This window comes from Vigna umbellata, chromosome 1 (assembly GCF_029865625.1).
Source record: "Vigna umbellata cultivar VRB3 chromosome 1, Vumbellata_1.0, whole genome shotgun sequence".
Classification (NCBI taxonomy): domain Eukaryota; kingdom Viridiplantae; phylum Streptophyta; class Magnoliopsida; order Fabales; family Fabaceae; genus Vigna; species Vigna umbellata.
Genome location: NC_142165.1, coordinates 81,526,362 through 81,542,002, shown reverse-complemented (window position 1 = coordinate 81,542,002; position 15,641 = coordinate 81,526,362). Strand labels below are relative to the sequence as shown.

Genomic DNA, 15,641 nt, shown 5'->3' with positions numbered 1-15,641 from the left:
TTGAAATATTAATTACACTATGAACAAGAAAAAGTCATCAAAGATAAGATTAGGTATTTGTCGGAACCCTTCTTATCCTACTTGTTTAATCTCTTTTCCTCCCCTTTTTATTAAATTATTGTAGGAATCTCCATGGAAATGTTAAGCATGATGATATATGGGTTGCTTCGTCCTCTTCACCCTCCTACTTTTTTTTTTAAGTTTGAAATAACTACCATTGAAGGAAGTATGTAACAACTGTACTATCACTACAACAACCTATATGCATTGTATGTGAGAACAAAAATATTACTTCTATGCAACACTTCTAATTCTCGTATATTTCACGTTATTCACGTGCTTTCTTAAATAATTATATAAGCATATTTTTATATTAACATACTTTTTGGATATAATCAAGGTGGAGGAGATTTTTTATATAACAGCGAGTTTCTTTTTTTAATGTAATGAACGGTGTAACATTTGTTATACTAGTTTATAAAATGTATCTTAGTTGTATATAGTTGAATATTTCTTCAATTTTATGATTTAACTATACATATCGCGTTAAAACTAAATAAATTGGTGGTTGGGTTTGGGTTTAAAAAATTATTCCAATGAAAAGCTCCATTTTTGGTCCTTATTTTAGTTTAGGATTAATGTTGTTAATAATATTAAGACAATAATGATCAAAGGCGTCACAAAATAATACGTAGTGATTAACGTAGTTACGATTTTATCGTCGTATAAAGTGTAGTTCTACAGAGTATTATAATAGTTTAGTGTGAAAAAAGACATGAAAATTATATTTTTATTGAAATTGCGTTATTAAAAATAGGCGTAAAAAATATTATAATAGACCCTTTAATAATGGCTATATGACTAAGCTGCGACGAAGCAACACGACTTCAAGCATCCAACCACAATGTTACCTTATCTCGCTCGCGCCACCCAAAAAGAAAATATAATTAATTATTTTGAATCAGCAATCCAATAAGTTTATATATTTATTTATTTTATTATTATTATTATTATCATTATTATTATAATAAAATCACACTTTGAGAAGGAAAATTTAAGCTTGCACGCATCTAAATCCGAAGCAGCAAGAAAAGAAAAGAAATAAAAAAATATTAAATCCAATGGGTTGGTTTCCACTACTCTGAATGAATAATTCAGTAGTAACAGTGTCAGCAGAGGAGGGTGGCTATAACACATTGACCAAATAATGAACATAAATATAAAATATTTAGTCAACATTACGCACCACATGGATGTTTTGGTTCAAACTAAGCATATATGAGTAAGCTCAAAAATCAAGATCATTGTTCAGTGGTGATCCTCTTCTGAATTCTTTCTGCACTTTCAAGACATCAAGCATAGCATAACCTTTGTTTCTTGTCAGTACTCAAACTCACTGAAATCCAAGTCAGAGTCAAGTCTCACTTCCCAAAGTTCTTCACCCTTTTGGCCTTTTCTCATTTGGAAATGGTTGAGCTCAACACCACCAAGATGAAAACGTGGATGTTTTCACACTGATCTTCCACCCCTTTAACCCTTTCAACCCTTTTCCCTTGCCTAATGGAAGTTATGTCCAACACCATCACCAAACAGACCACAGTAACACCTTCTCAAGGCACCATCCACTTCCAAAAGCTTTCTTTCTGGTTTGCTCCTCGAACTCGTCCACCCGGTTAACTTCTTTCTTCTCTTTCTCTTGTGCCTCCACTCCCCTAAAAAGGGTTTTAACAAAAACGGCTCATGATCACAGTTTTGGTCCAAAAATCAAGCTTTTTAGAGTTTCCCTGATCGTAATTTTCCTAACCACTGCAATTCTATCTGCATAGACTGTGTTTGTCTGCAATTTAAAACCTTTAATATTATGGTTCACTCCTTCTATGAGAAAAGCTCTCCTTCTGGCTCTGATATTTCGGGGTTGTTCAATCCCACTTTGCAAAGTGTTGGAGCTTCCAATGGTGAAGTTGCGAAGGGTGGCTTGTCATCGTCACATTCTTTAGTTTATGAGAGTGAGAAGGGAGAGCTGGTGAAGTGCTCTTCAGCTGCAAAGGTAGGGAAGAATGAGATTTGTGAGGCCAAAGCTTTGGCTGCTTTGAAGAATCACAGTGAAGCAGAGAGAAGAAGGAGGGAGAGAATAAACGGTCATCTTGCAACACTACGTGGCCTTGTACCATCCACTGAAAAGGTATGTTTTTGTTCCTTCCTTTTCCTCCTGTTGGAAATTTGTTCTTTTATTGTGCATGCCTTATTACATCACTGAATTATTTCGGCTCCTTACTTTCCTGATTTCACTTTGATTCTATAATTGGACAGCGACTGATTCAGAAATTTTAAGTGAGAGGACTGTAATCATATATATAAATTTGTGGGGACAATACAATACTCACTTTTCTGTGCTAAATGTGGGGCAATATTTCACTGCATTCAAATTTAGGACGAGATTTGTTATTATACATGTATATTGGGAACCTTAGTTAATCTAAGTAAGACTTTTTTAAAATTGCCCTACTTATGCTAAAAATGGATTTAATCATATAGCATTTCTAAATTTTTCTATCTAGCCAGTTCTTTCATAAGAACAGTGACAAGTTTCAATGAAACACGTATTCTGTTGGTGATATGAAAAAGGAATAACAGATTTGATAGAAGGATGAAGCAGGGTGAAAAACCATTATGCAGACTTCGTGTTACGTTGAATCAGTTTAAGTTGAAGGAAGATGGAAATGCAAACTATTCTACCGGGGAGAGTTGAAAATAAAAAATTAGAGCAAGAAAACATATTTTGAGTTATCAATGAGCTACTTGACAAAAACAAAATACTGACTTTTGACACATTAGGACAGTTTTAAACACAAAGCTCGCTTATGGTAATTTTATTTTCAGTTATGTCATAATGCTTGTGGCTGTGAATGCACGTTTCCCTTTCGGGCTCCATGTTAATTTTGGAAATAGAATGGAGCTCAGAGTCTGCTGTATATAAGCACCACAAGTTGAGATTTGAAGCACATTATTGTAATTAAATAAAGGGCTTTTGATTGCATCATAGTTGTCCTTATGTGGTCAACTAGGTGTATGGTAGTTGCTCCTTGCTAGAGTCAACTACCAATATGCATCAGTTGATTATGTAATGTGGAGTTATTTATTATGAATCCTCACTTATTATACTTCATGTTATAATATATTGTTTTAGGATTTCATATTCTATACTTCTAAACCGAAAACCCTTCATTTATTATTCTATAAGTTATGCACATGCAAACCAGATGTTTCCTCTCTGTGCACCATGTCATTAGGTGAGTATTACTGCTGTAGATTATTGTTCATTTACTTGTGCTAGGTGCCCAAATATAGCTTCTGATATTAATACTACTTTATTTGTTAAAAGGTTACTGGTTTAGTTGGATTGCCACTTTTTTCTGGGTTTTTCCTTTAACAAGTCATATGAATCAAATTATAAAACATTAAACACAGTAGAATGTCAATTTTGACCAAGTATTTTAATTTGATGGTCCTTATCAAAGGAAAAAAAATAAAGGAGCATAAATGTCATCTCTCAATCAGATTGATAGGATATTCCTATCAAGTGTTGTCGTAGACGTGCCAGCTGTTCTTCTGGGTGTCATATGGCAGAGTCAGTGTATTTAAATATTAAGCGATAGTTTGTGTTTTGCATGTTTTGTCTTGTATTGTTGAACAGACATATTCTTTTTGTTGGCTAACTGATAATGGTGACGAAGGACATGGAGGGAAAACTATCATATGTTTTTTAAGCATTGGTTAACCAAAACTAAAGAGTAGTTAGAGACTTAGTTTAATCAAATACCATAATTAGTATAATTACTGGATTTGGCTTCATTTGTAATGAAGTTATCATACTTATTCAAGCCACCATCACCACAGTATCAATCAACTTGAGTTATCACTTATCACTCTAATTGGCTTAAGCTGAAGTCATGTTGATAGGTACGAGAGGTGATAATGAAAACAATAATGGTAGTAATTAATCCATGAGGTCACTGTCCCAGTCATAAAAAAACAGTAGCACTGTTTTTATTTTTTTATTGTCTGACTAGAAATATTATTGTACTTTTTATTTCTGATCATACTCTCTTTGCTTTAGTAAAACATTTGTTAAAATCTGTTGATTTTGATTTTGTGGGTCAATGGTTATTCCTTAGATGGATAAAGCCACTTTATTGGCTGAAGTGATAAAGCAAGTGAAGGAATTGAAAAAAACTGCAGTAGAAGCAAGCAAGGGTTTTCCAATCCCAATGGATGCTGATGAAGTGAAAGTTGAACCATGTGAAGGATCCATGTCTTACAGTGCAACTATTTGCTGTGATTTTCGACCTGAAATAATATCTGACCTAAGACAAACCCTTGATTCTCTTCCACTGCATCTAGAGAAGGCAGAAATTTCAACTTTGGCAGGAAGAATGAAGAATGTATTCGTCTTCACATGTTGCAAAGGGAACATTGATATTCATACTGAAGCATGCCAAGCTCTTGCAAGAACTGTTCATCAGGCCCTGTGTTCTGTACTGGAAAAGGCTTCTGCCTCACTTGAGTTCTCACCCAGAACATCTCATGCTAACAAGAGGAGAAGACTGTGCTTTATTGAAACATCCACTTCCTCATGCAACCATGGATCTTGTTCGTGTTGATGTCAACAATTTCATGTGTTATGTTCTTTATTTCATGTGTTACAAAGTGTGGCATTAGTAGCATCACACTTCACTGTATGTTGTCAAACATATTTTCTATTACTGGGTCAATCTCATTAAGTGATAAATGAGATTCATTAAATAAGATGTTATACCATCATGAAAATCGCGTTTATCCAATAATAGAAATTGTGTTATAGAGTTTATAAGAAAATGTATTATTAATATCTATCTGTTGTTCAAAGCTGGATTTGTCTTTTATTATGCAGGCAAATTATACTATTTTTGGAATATTGCCCCTTTTTCAAGTGTTCCGAAGGATTATCCAAAAATGACAATAATTATACCAAATTTAAAAAGGAAAATGTTTCTTTAACAATTCATTTTTGCCAACTTTTTTACAACGCTAAGTGTCAGCATTTGATTGGTCTATTTCAAATAATATTTTCATAAATGAAATGTTATGCAGATGGTGTTTTAGGAACGAGAAAAGGGATTCATCTTCTTCCTTTCATGAACTTGAAATCTCTCTATCTCAAGGCTTTCTCTCATGTTGTCTCTTGGTTGCTCGTCGTTCTCACCGACCACCGTGACCTCTCCCAACGTTGCTCCACCAGAATTGTAGCATTCAACATCTCTATACCTCTCTCGCACTCTAAATCAACAAGAAAAGATATCTCATTTCTCCAAGGTTTGGGCTTTGTTCAGTGAGAAAATGAGTTTTTTGCAATATCAATAAATAAAATCAATCATTCATCTAAAAAAATGGAATAAATCTCGTAAAAACACACCCAAAATCATCCAAAAAGACAAAAAATGACCTTGGGGAGTGAAGTCCTTACAACAAACAAGTCACGTAATTTTTATACAAACGTAGCCCCTAATAATCGATTAAAGGGACTCTATAATCAATTACGAAGGCATAACTTGGGCAAAAATGGTCATAAACTTCACCTACCTGGGTTCAAAAACATATATGGACTTTGACCTTGCTGACTATTTTAATCATAACTTTTCCCAGAGACCTCCAAATGATGTGATTCTTTTTTTATTAAAAAATAAACTCAAAAAGCTTTCCTATGACTACTAATTTGTAATTTTTGGACATCTTAGTAGGTACAGTTAATTCCTAAATGTTAAATTTTTATAAATTCCTATCACCTCTGACCTTTGTTGATTGTTTCGCTTTTAACTTTCTCCACCGAACTCCAAATGAGTTGATTCCTTTTTTATTAGAAAATACACTCAAAAATATTTCTAGCGACTACTAATTTGTAATTTTCCCATCTAAAATAAGAAACATGAAACAATAACTTGAAAGTAAACTCATTTAGGAAGCTTAGAAAAACGTTGTTTTCGGGAAATTAAGTACATATAGTACAATGGTCTAAAAATTATGGGTTGGTAATCATTTGAAATCTCTTTGAGTATAGATTCCAACAAAAAAAGAATCAACTCATTTGCAGTTCGGTGAAGAAAGTTAAGAGCAAAACAAGCAGTAAAGGTCAAAGTTTGCAGGAATATATAAAGTGCTAACTTTAAGGAATAAACTGTACAACCTCAGATGTCCAAAAATTACAAATTAGTAGTCACTAAAAAGCTTTTTGAGTCTAGTTTCTAATAAATAAAGAATCGCATCATTTGAAGGTCGGTGGGAAAAGTTATCATTAAAATAACCAACAAAGGTCAAAGTTAACAACATGTTATCTCACTCAAATTGCCTTTGGCTACTTATGTGCGCACAACTGGCTCTTGCAGCACAAGTTTTTGTACAAAACTAGATTTTTGTTCGTGTAATTGTTTACAAGGCTCTTGTAATTGATTACAAGGCACAAAATGGCCTGCACTTGTTTCAACACTTGAACCAACTTGGTCTTGACACCAACATTGGGTCTTTCCTTCACCATGGACTGTCCAAACCTCAGTTTCCTCCCTCTACTCACACTTAAACACTAAAACCAACTCTCATCCACTGAAGAAATATAAAAAAATAACGTAATATGTCTTTGGCTACCTGTGTGTCCACAGCTGGCTCCTACAACACATGTTTTTGTACAAAACCACAATTTTGTTCGTGAAATCGTTTACAAGCTCATTGTAATTGATTACAATGGCCAAAGTGGCCTCCACTTGATTACCAAGGCAAAATTTGAAAGTTCTTTGAGTCTAGCTTCCAACAAAACAAGAATCAACTCATTTGGAGTTCAGTGGAGAAAGTTATGAGCAAAATAACCAGCAAAGGTGAGAGTTGGCAAAAATATATAAAGCGTTAACTTTAAAAAATAAACTGTACCTTCTCAAATGTCCAACAATTACAAATTAGTAGTCATTGAAAAGCTTTTTGAGTCTACTTTCTAATAAAAAAGAATCACATCATTTGGAGGTTGGTGGGAAAAATTATTATTAAAATAGCTAGCAAAGGTCAAAGTTGACAACATGTTAACTTGGTCATGACACCAACATTGGGTCTTTCCTCCACCAAGAATTGCCCAAAACCCAGTTTTCAGACTCTACTCACAGTTAAACATTAAAAATAACTCTCAATAATTCAAGAAATATGAAAAAACAACATAAAATGTCTTTGGCTACTTATGTGCCCACAGTTGGCTCCTGCAGCACAAGTTTTTGTACAAAACCAGATTTTTATTTGTGTAATCGTTTAGATGGTTCTTGTAATCGATTACAATGGCAAAAAAGGCCTAAACTTGATTACCAAGGCAAAATTTGAAAGGTCTTTGAGTCTAGATTCCAACAAAATAAGAATCAACTCATTTGGAGTTCGGTGGAGAAAGTTATTAGCAAAACAACCAACAAAGGTCAGAGTTGGCAGAAATATATAAAGCAGTAACTTTAAGGAATAGACTGTACCTACTCACATGTCCAAAATTTACAATTTGTAGTCATTGGAAAGCTTTTTGAGTCTAGTTTCTAATAAAAAAAGAATCACATCATTTGGAGGTCGGTGAGAAAAGTTATCATTAAAATAGCTAACAAAGGTCAAAGTTGACAACATGCTAACTTGGTGATGACACCAACATTGGGTCTTGCCTCCACCAAGGACTGCCCAAAACCCAGTTTTTAGGCTCTACTCACACTTAAACATGAAAAAGAACTCTCATCCATTCAAGAAATATGAAAAAGTTAAGTAAAATGTCTTTGGCTACTTATGTGCCTCCTGCAGTTCACCTACCTTGGTTCAAAAACATATATGGGCTTTGATCTTTACTGACTATTTTAACCATAACTTTTCCCACAGACCTCCAAATGATGTGATTCTTTTTTATTAAAAAATAGACTCAAAAATATTTCCAATGACTACTTAATTGTAATTTGTGGACATCTCAGTAAGTACAGTTAATTCCTTAAAGTTAACGTTTTATATATTCCTACCACCTCTGACCTTTGCTGGTTGTTTTGCTTTTAACTTTCTCCACCGAACTCCAAATGGGTTGATTCTTTTTTTATTAGAAAATAGACTCAAAACTCTTTCCAAATACTACTAATTTGTAATTTTCCCATCTAAACTAAGAAATATGAAACAAAAAGTAAACTCATTTAGGAAGCTTAGAAAAACATTGTTTTTGCGAAATTAACTGCATCTAGTACAATGGTCTAAAAATTATGGGTGGGTAATCATTTGAAAGCTCTTTGAGTCTATATTCCAACAAAAAAAAGAATCAACTTATTTGGAGTTCGGTGGAGAAAGTTAAGAGCAAAACAACCAACAAAGGTCAGAGTTGGCAGGAATATATAAAGTGCTAACTTTAAGGAATAAACTGTACCAACTCAGATGTCCAAAAATTACAAATTAGTAGTCATTGGAAAGCTTTTTGAGTTTAGTTTCTAATAAAAAGAGAATCGCATCATTTGAAAGTCGGTGGGAAAAGTTATCATTAAAATAGCCAGCAAAGGTCAAAGTTGACAACATGTTATCTCACTCAAATTGCCTTTGGCTACTTATGTGCGCACAACTGGCTCCTACAGCACAAGTTTTTGTACAAAACTAGATTTTTGTTTGTGTAATTGTTTAGAAAGCTCTTGTAATCGATTACAAGGCACAAAATGGCCTGTACTTGTTTCAGAACTAGAACCAACTTGGTCTTGACACCAACATTGGGTCTTTCCTTCACCATGGACTGCCCAAACCTCAGTTTCCTCCCTCTACTCACACTTAAACACTAAAAACAACTCTCATCCACTGAAGAAATATGAAAAAATAACGTAAAATGTCTTTGACTACCTGTGTGCCCACAACTGGCTTCTATAGCACAGGTTTTTGTACAAAACCACAATTTTGTTCGTGTAATCGTTTACAAGCTCATTGTAATCGATTACAAGAGATAAAATAGGCTACGTATGCCATAGATGCAATGAAAATTGGTGATATCATTATTCACGGATGGTACTCAATCGCATTGGCCACTTTGTTTATTCACATCCCAAACAACAACACATTTGACAATGACAATAACAAAGACATTAAAACTTCAATTAACATTAACAATAACCAACTGATGTAAAGTTTCATCTTTTATTTCATTAAAAAAATTGGGTACAATAAACTTATTTGTTCATCTATGTACAATTTTGTATTCCTTTCCATAACAATTCAATACAAAAATCACTCGTGTTTCGCTCTATTTCCTGTGTATGGGGTTCTAAGCACCTTGCTCTTGTAATGGTTTCGTGATTCGGCCCTCACAAACCTCTACACACCAGGTTGGTTGTTGTACATGTCTCTCGGGCTTACAAAGGCAGTGTTCATGTCGGATTCTGCAAGAGGCATACTTTGTACATTTCTCCTTTTATTCTTCTCTTCAAATCATAAACATACTTTGTTGAAAAGGAATGACAAACGCACAACTGCATCGAAGAGACTAAAATAAGAAAAGGCCAAATCCCAAAAATGAAAACAAAAAAAATTAATCACAACAACGAAAACCCAATGCCGAACCCAAAACGCAATGAAGAAAATGGATAAACTCATTTACCTTGCTCTAATCACCATGGTCACCAGAGAATGTCATTCCGCACAATGAGGAATATGAGAGCCAACAAAATGGAGGACCAAAATGAGGTGAGCAGACTTTGGGTTCGTCCCACGCAAATGAGGAGCCACGAGAGGATGACAAAGAGGAGGCAAAGTTGAAGAATGCGAAGGGTTTTGCTTAACGCCGAGAAAGAGGAGAATGATAAAATGGAAAGAGAATGGTGAACCAAAACGCAGAAACACAATATGGAGAGATAAAAAATAAGGGTATTTTTGGAAGCATGAAAAAGTTAACCCTCAACCCATTTCAACGTCAGATTTTTATTAAAAAAAAATAATTCAAACTGGCCAATCAAACGCTGACACGTGGCGTTGACAAAAAGTTGTCAAAATTTTGTTGACAAAATATCGAGATCCATTTCAAAAAGGGCTTGTGTGGAAGCTGTTATCTGTGAGTGTATGAGGAGCAATTGGAGATGTGTTATCTGTGGCAGAGATGAAGTCAACACAGAATAATGCAGTAGCATTAATAATTACTAGTGATTGAGAAGATTTATTTGTGAGAAAGAAAGCTGAATATATATATATATATATATATATATATATATATATATATATATATATATATTGCTAATTACTTTCACTTTAAAACTTTAATCCATTATTTTAATGAAATAAACTAAACAAAATTGTTCTAATAAAAGCTGCTTCGTGTACCTTCATACGGCAACCCATAGATATATCCAAATGACAATTTTGTCCTTAATGGAAAAATATATTTTGAATTGAATATTTTGGAATATATTTTTAAATCCAAAATTAATACAATTCAAAATATAAATTTTAAAATACATTTTAGATTGTATAATTTGGAATATATTTTCAGATTTAGAATTACTTTCTGAATTACACAATCCAAAATGTATTTAAAAAAAGTGTTTCAAATTCTAAAATTGGGTTTTGTTAAGGGTTATAAAAAATGAGAATAAAGATTTTAAAATTGGGTTTTGTTAAGGGTTACAAAAAGTGAGAATAAATTGTTTAAGAGCTCTAGAGTCACTATGAGGCAAAAAGTCAATAAAATAAATTACTTATGGATAATCAATGGTTAAAGGACGGTCCATCAACCGAGAGTTAAACATTATGAAGAGGGAAGATCAAGAGTTCATAATATATAGAAGCATAGGAGTAAGGTTAGTAAAGGATGATATTGAACTCAAAATTTAATTGAATATCGCTCAACATGTTCTAAGTCTCACTGGTTTGGTTGTAAATTAGAAAGAATTGTATTCTACAAAAGGTGTCCGAGCAAGTGCTTCTTTATGAGATAAATGACATAAGACAGACATGCATATCTTGAGGAGTCACAACAATTGCTTTTTCCATCAAGAGATGATCGAGGAAACAAAAAGATAAAAGATATCAATCAATGAACAAAAGGAGGCAAATCAAAGCAACAATTGACCTAAAGGTTGGTGAAGGTAATTGAACAGGCCATATGGACCTTAAAACCGTCAACAACAATTCTAGGATAGTTCTTTAAGGTTAAGTTGGAATTTGAATTCAAATATTGTAATCATTTGAGGAAGGGTTAAAAAGTGCAAATAGGTTTATCTTGTATTTTTATAAGGGTGACAAACTATGAAACAAATCATACATTTTGGAATGCTGCAAATAGAAAAAATGGCTAGATTAATGTTGATGACCGTAATTTGGGTCACCTCTTTCATTGGTTTCTGTAAGTTTCTTTACTTTCCTACACGAATTACTTTAAATGTTGTTCTATAGCATTTCCATCGACCATTGTGTCCTTGTGTGAATTCAACCAAATTTACTTTCCATTTCATCCATCTTTATTACGCTTCATTCACTATTGCTAAAAATCCAAAAAGTAAACAAAAAGATTAGTTATGACTAGATCAAACCTATATAGGGTGTTCTAGCTTTGGTGACTTAAGTTGAGTAGTATGACATAAATTTGGCAGCAAAACAATAATCAGTTCAAAGGTGATTTTACATGGGGGTAGACACCTCTATATATAAGCTTAGGTAATCATAAATGTGTCTCCAAATTGCAGAAGCAAAACCCTAATACTTTAACTTAGAGACCAAGGTAAAATCATCTCCATTAGAAGGATGACATATGGTCACTACTAAGGAGAAATCATGAGCATGACACATGGCCACTACTAAGGAGAAATCTTCTCCATTAGAAGCATGCTACATGGCAAGAACATGTGTCTCACAAAAGAGAGCAACTTGGAGACTATTCTAACCAAGGTCCACAAGCTTCTAGAAAGTTTTCTCTCCAAGCTAGGTTTTTACCTTAGATTCATGTGTCTCATTAGGGTCCATCTCCTTTAGCCCCAAAACCCTACTTTACAACCCAAGGCCTAAATACAAGGCCCAAAAGAAACTACTTGGCTCATTATACAAGACCTAAAATAAACCTAATCTACTAAAAACTCACTTATGGCCTGAAGAATGCATATTTATGTCCACATTTTAGGTTTACTATCAAAATTTTTATACAATTCTTGTATTTAAAAGGTTGATTTGAATAAGATTTGTGACAATTGGATTTATCAGGTTTGGAAATTAAAAGGGTTTAAAAAGTGATTTTTAGTTGCATAAATTATTTTTGGATAAACTAATGTTTATTGATGCAGCTGAAGTTAAACTGTGAAATTAATTGGTCCAAAGTTGCAAAATGGTTCTGAATTATGAAATTATGGAAAGAAATGTTTAAATAGCTGAAGGCACCCCTGTTTTTACAAACATACACGTCTTTTTCAACAAGTAGGCTAAATAGTTAGCCTTTTCTCCTACGCCCCTAATTTCCCTATACACACCCCTCCTACCACACACAAGATCATAATCAACAAGATGATGCCATGTGTTCAGGATCCTAGTACATCATGATGAACTAGTCAAGTTTTGCCACATACCCATGATCCTCTACACATTGAATCAACCAATGAGAGCAGCCACATCAACAACCCTGCCATGTCATCTTCGTCTTCTCCGTAGAACCTAGCTGTCACCTTTTCTCCATCTACTTTCTCTTTTAACCTTTTCTCTCTTCCATATTTCAAGCTGCTTCTTTATATTTTTCTCATTTTTCAGGAGCTCTTTTCTCTTGATCTTTTTTATATAAGCCCTTTTGAAATATGACCGTTGGATGCTGAGTTGATTTTTCAGGAGAGCAGGCAACCTTTTGTCTTTTCAACAAATGTATAGTGTTTCATCAAAGTCTTCATTTAAGACTAGCTTGTACATCTTTTGACATAGTGAAAGTCTTCACGGGATTTTATCTAGTGTGTTCTTTGCCTCTTTCAATGTCTTTATCCCGCGTGTGCAGATGTTCTGATTAATCCATTGAGTATTCCTGTTATGTACAAATAACAAGTACAAGGTATACACGCAAAATAACACTTTACAGTAAATGCATTAAATGTTTTGATCGTTTATAGTCGTTAACTTGTACTGCTTGATCAAAACATCTTGCCATTCGTCTTGTTAGTAGTTAATGCATCGTTCAAGTATATCACTCAAGAAAGATTAGACGATGTACAACTCTTTTGGCATTAGACAAAATAAGATATTAGACTCTTATGAAAAGTTGTTTTAGATGTGTATTTTAGATCATTTTTCATTAGACAATATAAAACACTTTCACTTACACTGCTTTGTAATTCATTTATTAAGCATCAGTGTTGTTTCGACTCTTAATAAGAGATATTTCAACTTGAGAGCTTGAGAGCATATCCTAATATTTTTCGCATGTTTCGAAAATAGTTCCTTCTTGACATATTCTTCTTTTCGTCTCTACATGAGTACACATATGTTATCTCTAAATTTTTCATGTAGGCTTTCCTTAATAATCAAACACTTCTCATAAACAATGTGCTAGATGATATAGTTTCTTATAAGCGTTGTTGTGTATGTTCTTTCTTTGAGAAAACTTTATATTAACATTTAGTTGATTTGTGTAGCTTCTTATATAAAGTCCTAGGTTTTCATTTAACTCAAGCAAGTGCTTAGAAGTTGTTTATGACTTTCTAATTCATTCAATCAGTTTGGTCTAGAAAACATTAATTCAACTATTAACGTTAGACTTTATAAAATACTTCTTTCCTAGATGCTACTTGGACCGTTTTTTCTAACCAATGATATTTCATTTATTGTTGATTGTTAAACTTCAAAACTTAGGTTGTTAGACAATCCTAGACAATTTTGTCTTAACATTACATAGTTACTTACTTTTAAAATAAGAATTAAATATACTTATGATTAAAAATTAATTTGATAACTAGATGATTGAGGTTGAACAATTGGTCGCGGACTATAAATTTTTACGAAAATTAGGATAAGTACACTACTAAATGAGATAAATATGTTTGATTATGAATGTGACATCAGATTATAATATTTAAAATTATTACGCGTGACATGTTTTCATTAACTACACCTTCCAAAATCTTTTTTTAAAAGGAAAACCGAAACAATGTCCTTATGCAAATCTATAATTTTGGTTCATGAATATTTTTACACAATTTCAATCTCTTCATTTTTAATTATCAGTCGTTTTTGTTAAACATTAAAGTTTTACAATGTTGTCTTGCCATTAACGTTGACTAATTATTTTTTTAACTTAAAAACTAAACTAAAACATATTTTAATTCATTAAACTGTAAAAGATGATGTTCAACAGTTATATCAAAGATAATTCATAATTTTCTAAAAAGTAAGAAAAAATTAATTTGACAATGTAAAGGAACGATTCTTATATAGTTGCATACAAATTGTTCTTTAAAATAAAGTTAAATATAATTAACGATAATTAAAATTAATTTGATAACATAAAAACAATTATTTTTAGTTTCAGAATCAAAAGCTTTTAAAATAAAAGTTAAATAGAGTTACGGGGTAGTTAAAAATTAAGAGGAAAAAAATCGACAAAAACTATGGATTTTGTAAAATATGTGAACTAAAATTGTAAAAAGAATTTAGAGATAAAATCGTAAATGGTCTAAAATGTAGGAATTAAAGTTAAAAAAAAGTTAGTGATCAAAGTAACTTACAAAAATACAGGAACAAATTTACAACTAAACCTTAAAAATATATGTATAAACATTAAATTAATTCACTTTTAATTATAAGAACTAAATCTATAAAAGGGTAATTTCCTTTTTTTAATAATGTTGGAATCTATCAGTTAAGTTAAGCAGCCAAGATTTAAAATTTACTTAGTCATAGGAAATAAGATTTTGTTTAAATAGCACCAAGCCAATGAGTAATTGATTCAATTAAAGTTGTATGATGAAGTTGACCTCTTCCACCTTATTAGGTAATATGATTTTGTGTGTGTTCAACATTCATCCAACCTTTTTCGTATTTATGATCATTTTCAGTGGACCATCTTTATCTCTCAAACGGTTTTGGATTGCATTTTGTTTTCTTTTTGTTTCTCACTTACAAATTGTATAAATAATTGAGTTCTTTTTCTAAGTAATTTATATTTCAGTCTCCTCTCCTACTTCGTTACCTTCTCAAGGTAAAAGGATTTTAACATAATACAATTTTTAAATACATATTTTATAATTTGTTATAAAAATTGCAAGTTTTGATACACCTAACTAACGATTTAATAATTTTATAAGCTTATAGTTTTTAATCAATAATAAAATACGTGAAAGGTTATACACGTAATAATTATCTCATGGATCGCGATATGTTGAGAATGCGAATTTAACAACGTTTTGACAAAGCCATATGTCAGCGTTATATTGGTTCATTTTGAAATTATTTTCTTTCAAAAATAATTGATTTGGAAAAGGGATCAGGGTTGGACATTTGCTTATTCCGAAACCACCCTCCTTCCTTTTAGCACTTTCCTCCTTCTTCCGAAACACTCTCTCCTCTCTCCATTTTAGGTTTTCAGTTTTTTTATTTGATCTTCTCTCCCTCCATTTGGTGAAGTTGAGCAA

At 32.6% G+C, this 15,641-nt stretch overlaps 1 protein-coding gene across 1 annotated transcript; it reads left to right on the top strand.

Moving 5' to 3' along the window:
* Positions 1 to 1,124: 1,124 nt before the first annotated feature.
* LOC124819775 (putative transcription factor bHLH107) lies at positions 1,125 to 4,905 on the top strand. The gene is made up of 2 exons (XM_047291350.2): positions 1,125 to 2,182; positions 4,176 to 4,905. The coding sequence occupies exons 1-2, from the start codon at positions 1,862 to 1,864 to the stop codon at positions 4,659 to 4,661; spliced, it is 807 nt and encodes a 268-aa protein (XP_047147306.2). The 5' UTR covers positions 1,125 to 1,861; the 3' UTR covers positions 4,662 to 4,905.
* Positions 4,906 to 15,641: the final 10,736 nt, after the last annotated feature.